At 45.0% G+C, this 14,811-nt stretch overlaps 2 protein-coding genes across 4 annotated transcripts in view; one reads left to right on the plus strand and one right to left on the minus strand.

Moving 5' to 3' along the window:
• The window catches only part of LOC106894878 (phorbol-12-myristate-13-acetate-induced protein 1-like), a 3,466-nt gene extending 728 nt beyond the window's left edge, over positions 1–2,738 (plus strand). The window contains exon 3 of the mRNA XM_014953865.1: positions 24–2,738. The gene's annotated coding sequence lies outside the window, so the exon portion shown is untranslated. The remainder of the gene's footprint in view (positions 1–23) is intronic.
• A 5,911-nt stretch (positions 2,739–8,649) lies between these two features.
• PDZD2 (PDZ domain containing 2) overlaps positions 8,650–14,811 on the minus strand; it is a 150,324-nt gene continuing 144,162 nt past the window's right edge. For all 3 annotated transcript variants that reach the window (XM_014953964.1, XM_014953963.1, XM_014953962.1), the window contains 2 exons: positions 14,328–14,462; positions 8,650–12,915 (listed from right to left, as the gene is read on the minus strand). In XM_014953964.1, the coding sequence (XP_014809450.1) occupies positions 12,749–12,915; positions 14,328–14,462 (302 nt within the window). In that variant the 3' untranslated portion in view covers positions 8,650–12,748. The remainder of the gene's footprint in view (positions 12,916–14,327; positions 14,463–14,811) is intronic.

Raw genomic sequence — 14,811 nt, forward strand, 5'->3', positions numbered from 1 at the left:
GGGGCGTGAGCCCCCCCCCCCCACCTCCGACACGGTGAAAGCAGGGGAAGACCTTGGTTTTGTGGATTTGGAACGAGAGACTTCACTGACACTGGGTGATGATGAAAGCTCTTTGCGTTGCGCTTTGCTGCCTGCAGCCACGGAAGGATGGCTGTCACCACATGATTTCTTTGAAGAGTGTTACGGCAATGTTGGCGTGTGAATGCCAAGTGGAAAAAAAAAAGATAGTGGATCCCCCTCACTATGGGATGGGGAGACTTGGGGCAAGACAGAACTTGCCCGTCAGCCTGGTCTGAGAAGACTTCCGGGAACCCGGTTTCTCCTGTTGCCCTCTGGTCCTCCCAAGCCACAGCGACGTGTCACCGAGGAGCTCAGACCACCTGCGGGAAGAAACCGAAAATAGCATCACTGTCTTGGAACTTGGGAAGGTGTATCTCAAGGCCAGGTGCTCGGTTTCTGACTGCTCTCGTTTTCTAAAGCATGGATTCTGCTGGACAGGGACCCGGTGGTGGGATTATTTCCTTTGTTAAGTTAACCGCTGTCTTTATTTAAAGGTTATTTGTTACAGGATGTTGCTTTGTAGACTAAAAATTACAGTTCTATGAATTAACATGATGTTGCATAGTTCTAGTTAATATTGTATATATGTATATATTTGTACATATATATAATATTTATAAAAAATACAAATATGTGCACCCCCTGTGTATGAAATGAGTATTTCGTCAGCTATTAATTGAATGGTACTTGTTAGGCTCAAAGGAAAGTATGAAAAAATGTTCAAAACATGATATAAAAGTTGACGTAAAAGTATATTAAATAGAAAAAAGCATAATGTTTTCTAATCATAAAGGAAATACATCATGCATCAGAGAGGGGAGCATACTTTAGTATAACATTATATAAGACATATATATGACTATATATTACACAGATACAGATATTGAGGTATGTGTGGTGGAAGGGTTCTTTCAATATTACAAAGAATTTCTTAAAAACAGGACAATACTGCTGTGTCTTTATAAGTAACAAAATAACTCTTCAACAGAAGTAGATTTTAAAGTTCAATCTAAGTTGAATCTCAAGTTTTATTGAGAATGTTATTTATTCAAAGAAAGCAACTACCTCTCTTTGAAGAAATAATATCAATAAAATTGAATGTTACAGTCAGTACAGGAAAGTAGCCTAGGATTTCTGAATGTTTAATGAGGCTTACAAGTGAAGGTTCTTCCCTTGTACTTTATTTCCCTTTCATTTCATGGCAACCTCATTTCAGTCCTGGAATGATGAAGCCATGTAGCACATCCAGTGGATGGGGATGAATTACACTTATCTCACTGAGGGGTTATTACCTTCGGCCAGCTTTGGAGGAGCTGAATTAAGCGTGCTGATGGCTGTCAAGTCTAACAGTAACTCTGCTAGTCAATTCCTGTCAGACACGACCCTAAACAGTGTTTTTTCATGGGTGTGAGCTAGAAAGAAAATGGCTGAAGCTAATCATGTCTTGTAGCTACCTCTTAGGTCAATGGTCAGAGTTCCTACTCTTAACTAACCTGGTTTGTAAGTACATTTGCATTGTATAAGGCTGTATAGTTGCACGTTCTGAATTCTGGCTCTGTTCAAATTACTTTTTTTCCTGCCTTGAAGTGAATTCTTCTTTGCACTTATATTTAATTTTTCAGTTATCTTTTCTGAAGCTGCCTTTGCAAAGTTGTCATTACATAGCCCTGGTCATGCTGTTGCAACCAGCTGTGTATGGCTGTTACTTGTTGTCACTGCTTTCACTAAGCAGGGGCTGAGTGACTTTTCCCACTTTCCGCACGGAGGACTGAGCCCCGTCCCACTGGTGTTACTGGGAGCTTTGCCGTCGGCTCGAACCATATGGACGGTTCCCTCCTCCTCTAGGCCAGCTAATAGCTTTTCAGTGAGAAAGTTTCAAGAATAGTTATTATTTTTCTTAGTACTGCCAAGTAACATGTTTTGCTGACATGTACAGAGGTCAGTTCTTCAGGTATTAAAAAGTCAAGGCAAAGAGTTTCTGTTGGGCTACACACCAGCTCCCAGGCTAACTCCACGTCTAACTCTGCAAAGCTGTTTGTCAAAGACAGCCCTAACTTCTGCTGTATGTCCTGGGCTTGGTGGAGTCCTCATCAAGGATACTAAACAATGATCATGCCTGTCGGGAACTCTTGGGAAAATTTGGCATTAGTATTCGCATTACTTGCTGAAATGTATTTGAATAAAAGTGTTCTGCTCCGTGTACGCTGCGTTGGAATTCAGTAGGAGAAAAGGTGCGGGCTTCACAGAGTCTGCCCAGTTCTTCTGGCTGCAGCACAAATGACTGTTATGAAAAAAGCATTCACTAAAATGCATTGTCATGGGGATATCTGAGTTAAGTATTAACACAGTATTTTTCTGTCTAGACTATTTGCTTTTTGTGAAACGTTTGTGTGTTTCTCTGAGCGTTGTCAACAGTGCTAGCTGTTCACCAGGAGCTCAGGGAAAAAAGACCTAGATCCAAGTGGTCGGTGCCAGTATATGAGCAAGCGCTTGGTGATGTTCTCCCTAAGATTCCTTTTGTTACTTCTGCAAAAGATCTGATGTATGACTGTATCAACACAAGTTTGTTTTTCTTAAGACCTATTCTGGATACAGGCCAGATGGTTCGCTGTATAAGCCATGCATGTATGTCTTGACTTATTGCTAAGATAATAAAAGCAAAGCGTTCGCAAAAAAAATTAGTCGTTGTTATAACTTGGGTTTCTTGGTTTGGGGTGGGTTTTTTGTGGATTCTGAAAGCGTGGTTGTATTATAGAAAATCCTTGCATGTTTCTAAACCAGCAGGCACACAGTAGGGCAACAGCAGAGTGCCAGTCGGTATGCATTGGGATATGAGGGTTTTACTTTTGCCTTTAAGAGGAACAATAACCATATCCTTGAACTTCAAAATGGGAAACCGAGACACCTCTTCCCATATTTTCTAGTAACTACTGCCCATAGAATAATTGCGTGGTGTCAGGGGTCTGCTCTACCAGCAGCTTCAAGGAAGAAAGTTCCTGGGGAACAGTGAAGGACAGACGTCCGAATTGAGGGTTTTTTCTCAGACACAGGCAGAAAGGAACACACTGTTTCACCAACATCAGATTTTTACTTTCTCCAAAGTTTGAAGCTGGAGTTTTGGGAAAGGGGGAATACTGCTTACTGCAAGGGAATTGTGAAAGGGATAGTGCAGAACTTATTCTTCCTCCCTAAAGCTGGGACCCAAAGATGTGTCTGTGGAGGGGAGAGCCTGAAATCCTCACCTGCTGTGCCCTGCACATCAGCAGGCTTTGCGCTGACTCACCTTGCTGCTTCTCCCCAGCTCCATGGGCAGGGAGTGTCATGCCTGGGACACGTGTTCGCAGCACCAGGAGGACTAAGAGCTTCCTGCCCAAAGGCTCTGGTTTCTCGTAAATGAAACTAACCAAACGGGAAACAGTTCCCTATCTTTTCCCAGTTAGCCATGAAGTAGAGGCTTGCCAAGAGCTTTACTTCAGGGGGCATCAATGATGTGGTCCTGAGAAGGCCCATGAGCCTGGTGCCAAGCTGTGCCACAGGTGCACAGCTCCACCATCAAACGACACTTCCAAGACTCACCAGCCTTGTGAAAACATCCAGACAACCTCACCCTCTGCCCAATGGAGCCTGGCTCTTCTCCAGCCAGGTGACCACCAGAGCACGGTGCTTGTGACCTGCTCCTGCCTAAAGGGCAAGGGGAAAAAAATATAATCCTATCACTGGGGCATGGCACGGCTGTCTGAAGGCACCTGACTCACGCGCGAGCACCTGATGTCAGAAAAACAAGCCAAACCCACCTGCCCAAGCAAACCACTGGAGCTGCTGCCCCGTCACACTCTGTGTTAGCCACGGCCTGTGGGCACCAACGACTGTGCTCGCCCGGGCGAAAACCAGCCCGGCACCCTCACCTGAGGCTGGATGCACCAGAGGCATTTCCCAAACAAATTGCTAGACAACAGGCAACACCTCCCTCCCCCCCTCCCCGCCACGGCAGGTTTCCGTAAGCCATCTGAAAAACAATGTCTCATCGGCTGCTCATTATTTTTAGCGCACGCCAGTGGATGGGACTAATTTTATCACTTTCCTCCTGTCGACACAAGATGGTACGAGGGCGTGACGTGTGTCCGTCGAGGTGCGCGGGGGGTGGACAGGAAGGGCAGGGGATGTGATGTGTTGTCTTTCGGTCTGGCAGGGTTTTCCACGAAGGAGGTGACTGTCTGGCGGCGGGGCTGCCGGCGAGAGATAGTCCCAAAAGCTGCTGCAGCTGTAAACAAGGGGCCTTACCCGTGTGCGTCACTGCATTGTCTGGACCATGGCATAAGAGACGGGCCACGCCAAGGCTGCCCTCCCTCCTCACCCATGGTCTCTTTGCAATGCAAATCGCACCAGTCTGCGAGCCCAACAAAAGCGTGGAGGCAGGTGTCACTCCTTTAGCAACAGGAGATGTCCCATGAAATGGCAGTGCCCTCAAATAAAACCGTTTAAGCCATTTTGTCTCACAGGGGCTTTGGTGTCATCCCTCCCTCCCCATCAAAGGACACCAGGAGCACCGCTTGTCCCAGCTCCTCCGGTTCCTATGTGGCGCTGCCACCACTTGAAGGGCCAAGGCACATTCTGCAGGGGACAGGCCAGCTTCCAAACCTAAAAAAAAAAGTTGTTACTTTCAGCAGCACCGAATAAGGCTGGTGATGAGTCCTTAGAGCTGGTGTCAGGATGCTGGCACCCCTGTGCTACCACCATGACACCCACCGGGGGGTGGCTCAGAGCAGAGGATGACTCTGGGATGGTGCCCATCACCGGGCTTTTGTGCCTTTGGGGTTTTGCCTGCATTATCATGCTCTGCCCGGGTCAAGGTACCATATTTGCACCTCCTCTCCCAGCTCCGGGATCCGAGCCAAGATCACAGCCACCTTTGCAGCAATTAAGGGCAGGTTTCTGTTTGCACTTTCCCCTTCACACTCCTGAAAGGGATGCAACCGAGCTGTGACAATCGCACCAGGCCACAGCCAGGTGCCTCCTGCCCAGGAATTGAGAGTTTGGGAGGTAATTTTTGATGACAGCAGCCGAGCTGTGCCGCCGCGGCACGGGCAGCATGTCAAGGAAATGTTTTTGCTGGACAGGGAAAAATCCAAAGGACTAAAACGCCAGGTAACTTGTTTGCTCAGTGCAGAGATATCAGACTGATTCAGCTGCAGAGCGAGGTGAGGCCAGCACGTACGGGACTACCAACGGGAAGGCAAAAAGCCCGTGGTTTGAGTGTTGGCTAACTTCAGAAAACACCCTGGTTGCTGGAAAACATCCTTCTAAGTCACAGCTTTACGCACTGCTGGGTGGAAGGGCAACTCCTTGTTTTGGGGAAGGATGTTTATTTGCATCAAGTGTTCTTTCTTGTGATCATTTAATGAGAAGGATTTTGCATTTTTTAAAAGGAAAAAAAAAAAAAAGCTTTATAAGTTATTGCAGTCACCATTACTTTGTGAAGTCTTTTAGCTGAGTAAAGTGCGTTGAGGAGCACAACTACATGGAAAGAGCAAGATGTGGCCGGCTTTTTCCCTTAAAGGCAAAGTCAGAAATGGAGTTTTGCTAAGGGCCAGCGATGAGCGTCTCGTTTCAGCCATAAAAGGAGAAATGACCCAATCTTCTTTACCAGAAGGAGTGGGGATCAGGCCTAGATAAGGCAGCATCGCTTGCTCTTCAGGCATTTATTGATACCAGGGTGCTGGACGCAGGGTGGAGGTGCTGTGTGAGTGTTTATACGACCCAATATTGCATAGTAAATAAATAAAAAAACAACCAAAAAAACCCCACAAAACCGCTGATGAAAGCTTTGAATCTCCCAGGCCAGGGCAAGGGGAGGATGAGGTGGGTGGACATGCCCCCTCGCAGCAATGTCTGGCTCTGGGGCAGCGGGAAGTGCAGCTCAGGGTCATGGCTTGGGGAGGTTTTGCTTCCCCTTGTCATCACAGTCACACGTGTGGTGCCCGGCCACCGCACACCCTGCTCCTGACCTGTCAATGGCTCTGGGGAGGGCCACCGGGAACCTCTCCCCACCAAGCCCCGGGGAGGGCGTTCATACCACCCCTGCGTGGGGACACAGAGGGTGACCACCAGTCTTCCACCAAATGTGATAAAAGTGGCAGTTTTGACACATCCCAGGAAATATAGATGAGGTTTTGGAGCCATAAACTGCTGCACCAGAGACACGTGGACCCTATTTGGGCATTAAGTTGTGTTGAGTGATGCCAACAGGAAAGAGGAGAGCAGCAAAGAAATAGAAAATGAGAAACCTTTCAGATAGAATGACAAACCTGATTGCAAACAACAAAATAGGTGTTTCTACTCATCTCATTTCTCTACTCATGAGCTCTGTATGTTAATGATAAGGGAATAAAAAAAAAACAAACGTGCCCGAAACTGCAGACTTCTCTTCCTTTTGTGCCAAGTTCCTCATTTGCCAGTGCTTCAAGGTCTTTGGAAAAAGCCCAGCCCCCCGAAGGACAAACAAGGCAGGTAAAACTTAAATGTAATTTTCTACCACTTCCCACATCTTAGTGGATAAATGAAGTCACATGTACAAACTAAATTATGGCTTTATGGGTGTAAGTCCATTGTGTCTTCTCTCTTTTGCATTCCTCTTCACTTAGCCACTGCCTGGGGCAATTAAGATTTTAAAGATGTTAAAGATTGATTTTACAAGAGCCAGGCTGCTCTCAGGCTTGAGCCCTGTTGAGCCCCAGCTCCACCATGTGTTAGATGGAAGTGGGAGGAGGACAGACAGGAGGATGGATACAGGGGAGTCTCTGGAAGAGGGGCTGGGCTGTCCCAGCACTGAGGACATCAGAGGAGGTGAGAAAGCAGAGATCTTCATGGCTAAAAATCAGAATCTTGGAATGATACAGGGTTGGAAGGGACTTCTGGAGATCATCTGGCCCAGCCCCCCTGCCAAAGCAGGTTCACCTAGAGCAGGTGGCACAGGAACATGTCTGGGCAGGTTTTGAATGTCTCCAGACTCAGAGACTCCACCACCTCCCTGGGCAGCCTGTTCTAGTGCTCAAAGTAAAAAAGTTCCTCCTCATGCTTAGGTGGAACTTCTTATATTCAATTTTGTGCCCATTCTCTCTTGTCCTATCCCTGGGCACTACTGAAAAATGAACGGCCCCATCCTCTTGACACCCACCCTTTAAGTATTTATAGGCATTGATCAGATCCCCCCTCAGCCTCCTCTTCTCCAGACTAAAAAGATCCAAGTCCCTCAGCCTCTCCTTGTAAGAGAGATGCTCCAAGGCCCCTCATCATCTGTCTTTGCTATTCCCCATGGAGTGCCGGGGGAGAAGTCAGGCTCCATCCAGGGACAGACATGCCAGAGAAAACTCGAGGGGGCTGCTCCACACCTCCCCGTCCACCCCTTTCCCACGTTACTGGTTTTATGCACCATCTCATCTGTGCAACACGCTCCATGGTGTCCCTCATCACGGCTGTGGGCAAGGGAGAGAGGGACGTGGGAGAAAGGGGTCCCAACGCAGAGGAGGGGAACCGAGGTACCAGAAAAGTCCTCCTTTTTCCCCGGGAAAGGTCCCTGGTGGCGCGGGGCAGGCCGGGAGCCCGAGGTGATTCAGCAGAAGGGCCGGGGCTTTTCCCTCCTCACGTGACTCTTGCTCACGGGCACCCTCCTGGCACCGCACCCGGGAAGGGAAACCGAAAGCAAAGGCGGCGCTTTTTGGGGGGCACCAAGAAAACACCCTCCGCGGGAAAGCGAGACACCTTCCTCCCCCAGCAGGAAAACCCAGCGCTGGAGGGACGGGTGGGTGAGGTGTGGGGGAGGCAGGCGTGCAGGGAGGAGCGGGACGTGAGCTGGGTGGGAGTCCCCAGCCGCCCCGGCGGGCACCCAGCCCCGCGCTCAACACACGGCTGGCCACGGGGATACCAACCCTCCAACCACCAGCTCCTTCCCCCGGCTCGGGAGCTGGCATCCCCCATGTCGGAGTGGCTGTGAGGAGAGCTTTCCTGGCTGCCTTGTCTTGCTGGGGGGCAGGAAGCCCCGAGCTGCCACGCAGCGACGGTGACGTGTCCACAAAATGGTGGACCCCTTGATGTGAACTTCCCCAGTGTGGAGGTTACGGCCTCCAGATCCCGCTGTGAGCTCCACGCCATCCACACAGAGGTTGCCTCCAGCTCTCTGGGGTTTTGGAGGGGAGTTTACTCCCAGGGTAGGTGGAAGACGTAATAAATAGTCATATATACACACATATTCCCTACGCGTGCAACTCATTCCCCTATAGCGCAGGGGCTGGGCAGGAGGTGGATGTGCTCCAGAGGCTGCTGCTCGTGATGGGAACTCCACATTTCACCTTTGCCCTCCGCCTTTTCCTCGCACAGGGGCAGGAAAAAACAAAGCACAGCTTCCAGGATACCCTCAAAACACCTCCTAACACTTCTTCCATGCTTTCATCCTCTTCACGCCGAATGCCAGTCCTTAGAGGGCAGTACCTCACTTCTTGGATGCACATATGGATGGCATTAACACTTAATCTTTGATGGTGCTCTCCAGGACCAGGCAGACTTTGGCGTAACAGAAATAAATACCTAGAGGAGTACTAAGGATACCATTTATTTTCAAAATCACTAAAAAAACCCAAACAAAACAGTTTATGGCGATACAGATTTACATAACAGAGACAGCAAATTGAAAAATGTACAATCTATTTCATGTTATTGCACTCACTTTTTTATAATATACAAGGCATATTAAACAGTTTTTCATTAAAAGAAGTTTTATTTATATAAATAAAAGTGTAAATATACAATATCATACAATAAGTGTATCAGCTTAACACATAAAAGCTACATAGAGTGGGATCCCCATTTCTCACATGACCTAGTCTACTCCTTATCAATATTTCCACGTGTACATTTACATACCCTAAATGTAGAAGCAGGTAAACATTCTCATCTAGGAATAGTTCCTTCAGATTTTGACAAGAACCACTGCAGAACATTAACTAGGGTTAATTTTAAGTGAGGGTCATTAGAAAATACGAATCATTCAACAGTTTATTAATACTTATCTGCCCTCATATATATATATTTATTTATTTTTCAGCAAGAAAATGATCAAATGTTGCTCCCTCCTTAATTTAGGCCTGATCTCAGGGTTTTTAATACAGATGCGGTCCCCAGAGAAGCTGGAAAGAGCTTCCAGGGACAAAAAGCTGCAGAACATGTAATGGCAGTATCGCACCAGAGCACACTCTCAAATTCAGGACGTGCAACCTGAGCTGCCCCAGTCCTGGAAGCAGCAAAGCCCTCCACCAGGTCTTCTCCATCCAGGAGCAAAATCACCTCATCTGGAATGCCTTCAGGTCCCCCGGGAAGAGCTCTGGACCAAGTCTATAATTTTGTCACCCTGATTTTTTGGTATTCCAAGATGCAGCTGTGAGTCTCTGGAGAGTCGCTGCTCCCCTAGAGCTTGGCCACCCCTCTGGCATGGCAAAGAACCACCGTAGGGACCAACATGTGAAGAGCAAAGCCAAAAATACTCCTGAACCTACTGAACACCAATGAACTCATGCAACGCCCTCAGTCATTCTGGTGCGACCAGACTCTTGGAAAAATAACATTTACTTTGCCAGGTGCATAGCCAAAGGTTCCCTACGTCTGTTTGGTCTGCCCATCCTGTTTATGATAAAGCAGACCCATCTTATGTAAATCCTGGGGCTTTTATGGGGAAAGTCAGCCCCACAGAAGCATCAGGAAACGCTGCTGTAATCATACCAAAACCGGTAGCATCAGTAAAGATGTTTCTTGTTCTTTCATAAAAACAAACAAACAAAAAAAAAAGAAGTATTTTCAGGAACAGAAACAATCAGGGTTAAATACTATTCTTTTTCTTGCTGTAATGTTAGTAGAGAAGTGTTATCATTCTACTCATAGTAACTATCAGACTTAAAACACTAAACCTATCTTTTAAATTATAGCCACTACTGAATCACGCACAAAAATCCCCGCTTTTCTTTGCTGTTACTCAGCAAACACATATCTACGTGCATGTAAAATAAAATACTGAACAGTATTCGATTACTGAGAAATGAAAGCATTCTAAATCACTCACAATGAGCAGTACCTGCAAATAAGCGTCTGAAAATATTCACCACGTATCATCTTAAGACACCTCAAATTAACTTTAATTTACAAAATGAAGATTTTGCCTTTGAGCTCACACTAGTTTAGGAATGAGGGAGACGGACACCTCCCTGCATTGGAGCCTCCAAAACTTTAAACTGTGGACTGAAAAAAAAATGCCATTTCCTAAAACACAATTGTGATTTACCACACTAAAGTAGCGAGAAGTCAGTACTGCACTTGTACGTATTATACGTATACAGGTATGTATTCACTACGCTGCGTTAAATTCCACATGCATTTTATGTTATCTATTATACACGCTATTACAGTCAGATTTTGGTCATTCCCAAACAAGGCCTCACCATTTCATTGTCATTGCCAAATGTCTTCTCTCTGTTTTTTACCAAAAATGCAAGGATAACCTCTTTTATCCCAGCACAGGCCTTCACCCTCAGCGTGGTCCTCCGACCCAAGTGCTGCATCCTCCTGAAGCCTCTCTCACCTTGGAGGTGACCAGAGGCAAGGGCCAGTCCCAACAGAGCAGCTGAGCTTCAGGGTCACAGGGGACCCTGCTCCGCAGCCATTTCACAGCACTGAACCCGAATTAATTTCAACAGAAATCCTGCAGGCAAAGCAGCTGTAGGACTACGTACAGTATTGCCTTTCCTGTAACTGAAAGCTGCATCTCCCCCTGGATTCACATGCTAATACATCACTGAAAAAGAATTAAATCTATTCATTTTTAGGCAAACATTGCACAGCTTTTCTGCTCGCCTGGTCTTGGGTTGCCTCGCAGAACTGAATTTCCTCTGCACCTCGCAAGTTGCAGCCTAATGAAGCTGTCACAGAAATGAACCAAAGCGAGTGCTCCACTAACCTGGAGACAACCACTCCAAGCTCTGTTGAATAAAAGTAAATAAACTGAACTCCAGTATGATCTTGGGGTAGGGCCAAGCAACAAGCCCAGGCCTTTTTGTGGCTGCCGTGCGGTGTCTTGGCTGGCTACCAGCGTAGGCAGCGCTGCAGATTTGGACCGGCTCCAGGCTGAGGCTTCACCCTGGGCACGTTGGCTGCGAGGAGTCTCCAGCCTTAACGTTGACAAACAACCTGAGCACTCTGGAACAAACAACTTGTTCTCAGCTGATAAGGACACTGGCCCATTTCCTCCTGTATCTCTTTTATGTTGTTGAGCTATCCCCAATGTAAGAAGAGAAATAAGAGTCTAATCTCTCGCACCCATACACTCTCCTCCCAGCACAGCAGCCTATAAATAACACTCAGCAGCATGGCTCACTACCCATACCTCTGCTGTCAGTAGAGGTGAGAAAACCCAAGTGAAGCTCCCACGGCACTGCAAACCCCTTTCAGTTTTGCTCTACCTAACACCACGGTTTCTCCCGTCTACACCAACAGTTCTCAGTTTCACCACTCAGAGCCCTCGGCACCAGCCCGTTCCTCACGCAGCCAGACACACTCCTATCTCTCCACACACATCCTCACCCACTCTCACACAAGATAAAAATAAATACTGGACAGGAGAAGACAAAAAAGAGCGATTAAAAGCCACCACAAATATGGCCGGTTCAGATTTAATCTGCTATAATCCCCATCTTAGACCACCGTTTTCCAGCTTGAGGGTTTCAAGTCGGGCAGCCTTAAATTTCTTGCAGCCAAATAAAAGCAGCCCAACTTTCGGATATACTTAGGGATCTGCGAGTGCTCAGCACATGAAATCATCCTTCTTTTAAAAATATATATATGTATTAAAGGTGTCTAACATTCAAAGACTAAATTTGAAAATCCAGACCCCAATTTTTACCGCTCCCATTTTAATCACAACTAACAACTCAAGTCTACCCCTTGGTGGTCTATTATTTGGACAGATTTCTACTGCATTAATGCCAAGAGCTATCAGATACAAGTTGCGTCTAAGAGTAGATTCAGCTGTGGTGGTTGCTGAGTTAGTTCATCAGTTTTAAGAGGATTTTTCAGCTTTGCAAGAAAATGCTCACGTTTTAGGCATAGAAGTTGTGCAAAATTATACTCTTTTGTCATGCATTTTTAGCAAAACTGCACTTAGAAGAATAAAGTGAGATTGTTCCAGACATTCTCTTATTACACAAAAAAAAGGACCAGACCCTAAGTAAGTGTCCTGAAGACTTATTACAGCTAAGTGATACAGTACAGTCTAAATACCCATCCTTGTCAACAGGATGGCAACCAACAAATTATACTCCCAACGCTCTGCAGATACTAAAAATATCAGGGACAGGCACAGTGTTATTTATCTCAGTCAAAATACTTTAAATCAAACCCAGGAGAGGTCTTGAAGTTCCATTAAAACGGCCACATAATACAAAAATGTCTCTAACATTTGGCTTCCTTCATCCCCAAAAATTAGGTGAGATTTTATGATGCTCATCACATGCTTACTTGGTGGTTCTCCAAGGCTCTTAGCACCTCTCTGTAGAGCATTAAGACACTTCTGTGTGACTTTAGAAACAAAGACAGCTTGTAATCGGTTTTAAAAGTTTTGCCTTAGAAAGTGTGATTAGATGTAGTGCTTCCATCACGCTGAAGTTCTGTGTTTTCTGATTAGCAACTGAACAGGGCCCTCTGGCACAGATTTAATAATGTTCCAGGCATCGTAATGCATGAGGCCAAGTAATGATTTTCCACTAACAGCAAGAATTTCATCTCCAGTTTCGATGTTTCCAGATTGCTCTGCAGCACCACCTAGGAGCAAAAGGGGAAAAAAGTCAGCGTTTGTAAAAAAAAAAAAGTAAACCAACAAAAATTTGCTTTCCACTGTGATGAACAGCAAATAAACCATTTTTCCAACAGTGGCAATTTCAGTACAAGTCACTTCCATTCAGCTTAGCTCTAGCAAGCCACCCCATGCTGCACCTCACAGATAATGTTACTTTAACCAAGATAAATTCTCAATCGCAAAAAAAATATCTGTTTTTGAAGGAAGCAGTATGAGTGCATAAAATAAGCTGCACATGACCTCTGTAGCTGTAAAAAAAACTGGTCAATAAAATAAACATAAAGTTTGTATGTGGCATGGATGTATTTTCTTAAATGGAATTTTAACTCATTAATAAGCAGGTAATGCAGCAGACTGTAAGATGCAGATAACGGGTGAACAAACCAAACACAGCCAGCAAACTTAGGACAAACACCCCAGACACAGAAACAGCTTCTAGAGAAGAGCACGCCCTTCACTGCTGACGAAAGTATGTTTTCTGTAATGATAATTTAACTAACATCAGCCATCATGGTGAGGCGAGCAGAAAAGGACTGTATCTAAGGATATAAAGTAATGAGCTCAGAAACTAAACATGCTCTTTACTCTCAGAATCAATATCTAAAGAGGGGAAAACAAACACACACACAGAAACTGATATGCAATTCAGAAACTATCAGTTTGACTTTTTTTCCTTGGTGAGAGAGTAAACCCCTGAAAAGTAATCCTGTAAATATTCTGCATACCCATAAGCTTCATTAAGAGTTTCAGCTTCCTTTAGTAAAGTCAATCTTAAACTAAGATATATTAAAATCACAGTGCAGTTGTGGGATTAGTTTCCTTTCTACACACAGTTCATATAAGTTTAACTACCTGCTGACGAACAAAGCATCCAAGAGTGGTGTTTTTTGAATATGAACATCACATATTCTTGACAAAAGCTAATACTCTAGCTAACAGAAAAAAAATGTATCCCAAATACAAAAAACCCCTGTAAGACGAATAATTGGGTATAATGCAGGACAGTGCTCTGGAACCACACCAATTATCTGCACTATGCTTCTCTTAGAAAAGAGAATCAGATAAAGCATGAAATTCTCAAACCGCTACATACGATATTGCTCCTGTAATTTAATGTCTAGAATAGTGGACAAGCCCAGGAAGGAAAAGAATCTTATTTAGTAAATCAGACTGTTTCACAAAGATTTACTAGCAGAGGCAATCCCTAGCCATTCCCAGGAGAGGTTTTTTTACTGACCACTTTGGTTAGTAAGTGGTAATTAACGAGGGCCACAAAAACCACCCTTGCTTAAAAAAAAAAATTGAGTCCAAGAATTAAAATGTCTGTACAATGCACAAAAGGAAAACTGGAATAGTATCGATTGCATGCTTGTAGTACCTTTAAATATTCTTTTTACAAGTAAGGGCCTGTCTCCAGCAATGGAAGCTTTTCCACCATCAAGACTGAATCCCAAGCCAGCAGAGGTTTTCAGTAATTCAACGCAGATGACATCATTCATATCCAGGTTTGGATCTGTGACAGAGTACACATAATATCTTGTTATGCAGTTAACAGTAAATTGCCAGTTGTGTTTGGTTGGTTTTGTTTTTGCTGCAGTGACAAAGCAATGCAGAGTTCAGTTCATATTCGGACTAGAACATGTTGTCAGCCAGTTTCTCAGAACTATATGTGCATTATTGCAGCTGTGAAGGGCAGACAGTGCAAAATGTGTTTATGCACAGAGAATTTTTCATTTTGCATGTTCAACAAAAACCTGCCAAGGCTTTTTTTTTTTTTTTTTTTTTTTTTAAACAAAAAAAAAAAAAAAAAAAAAAAAAAAAAAAAAAAAAAAAAAAAAAGTTCTAGGAAAAATATTAAACCC

Source organism: Calidris pugnax, unplaced genomic scaffold (genome assembly GCF_001431845.1).
Source record: "Calidris pugnax isolate Ruff unplaced genomic scaffold, ASM143184v1 scaffold178, whole genome shotgun sequence".
Classification (NCBI taxonomy): domain Eukaryota; kingdom Metazoa; phylum Chordata; class Aves; order Charadriiformes; family Scolopacidae; genus Calidris; species Calidris pugnax.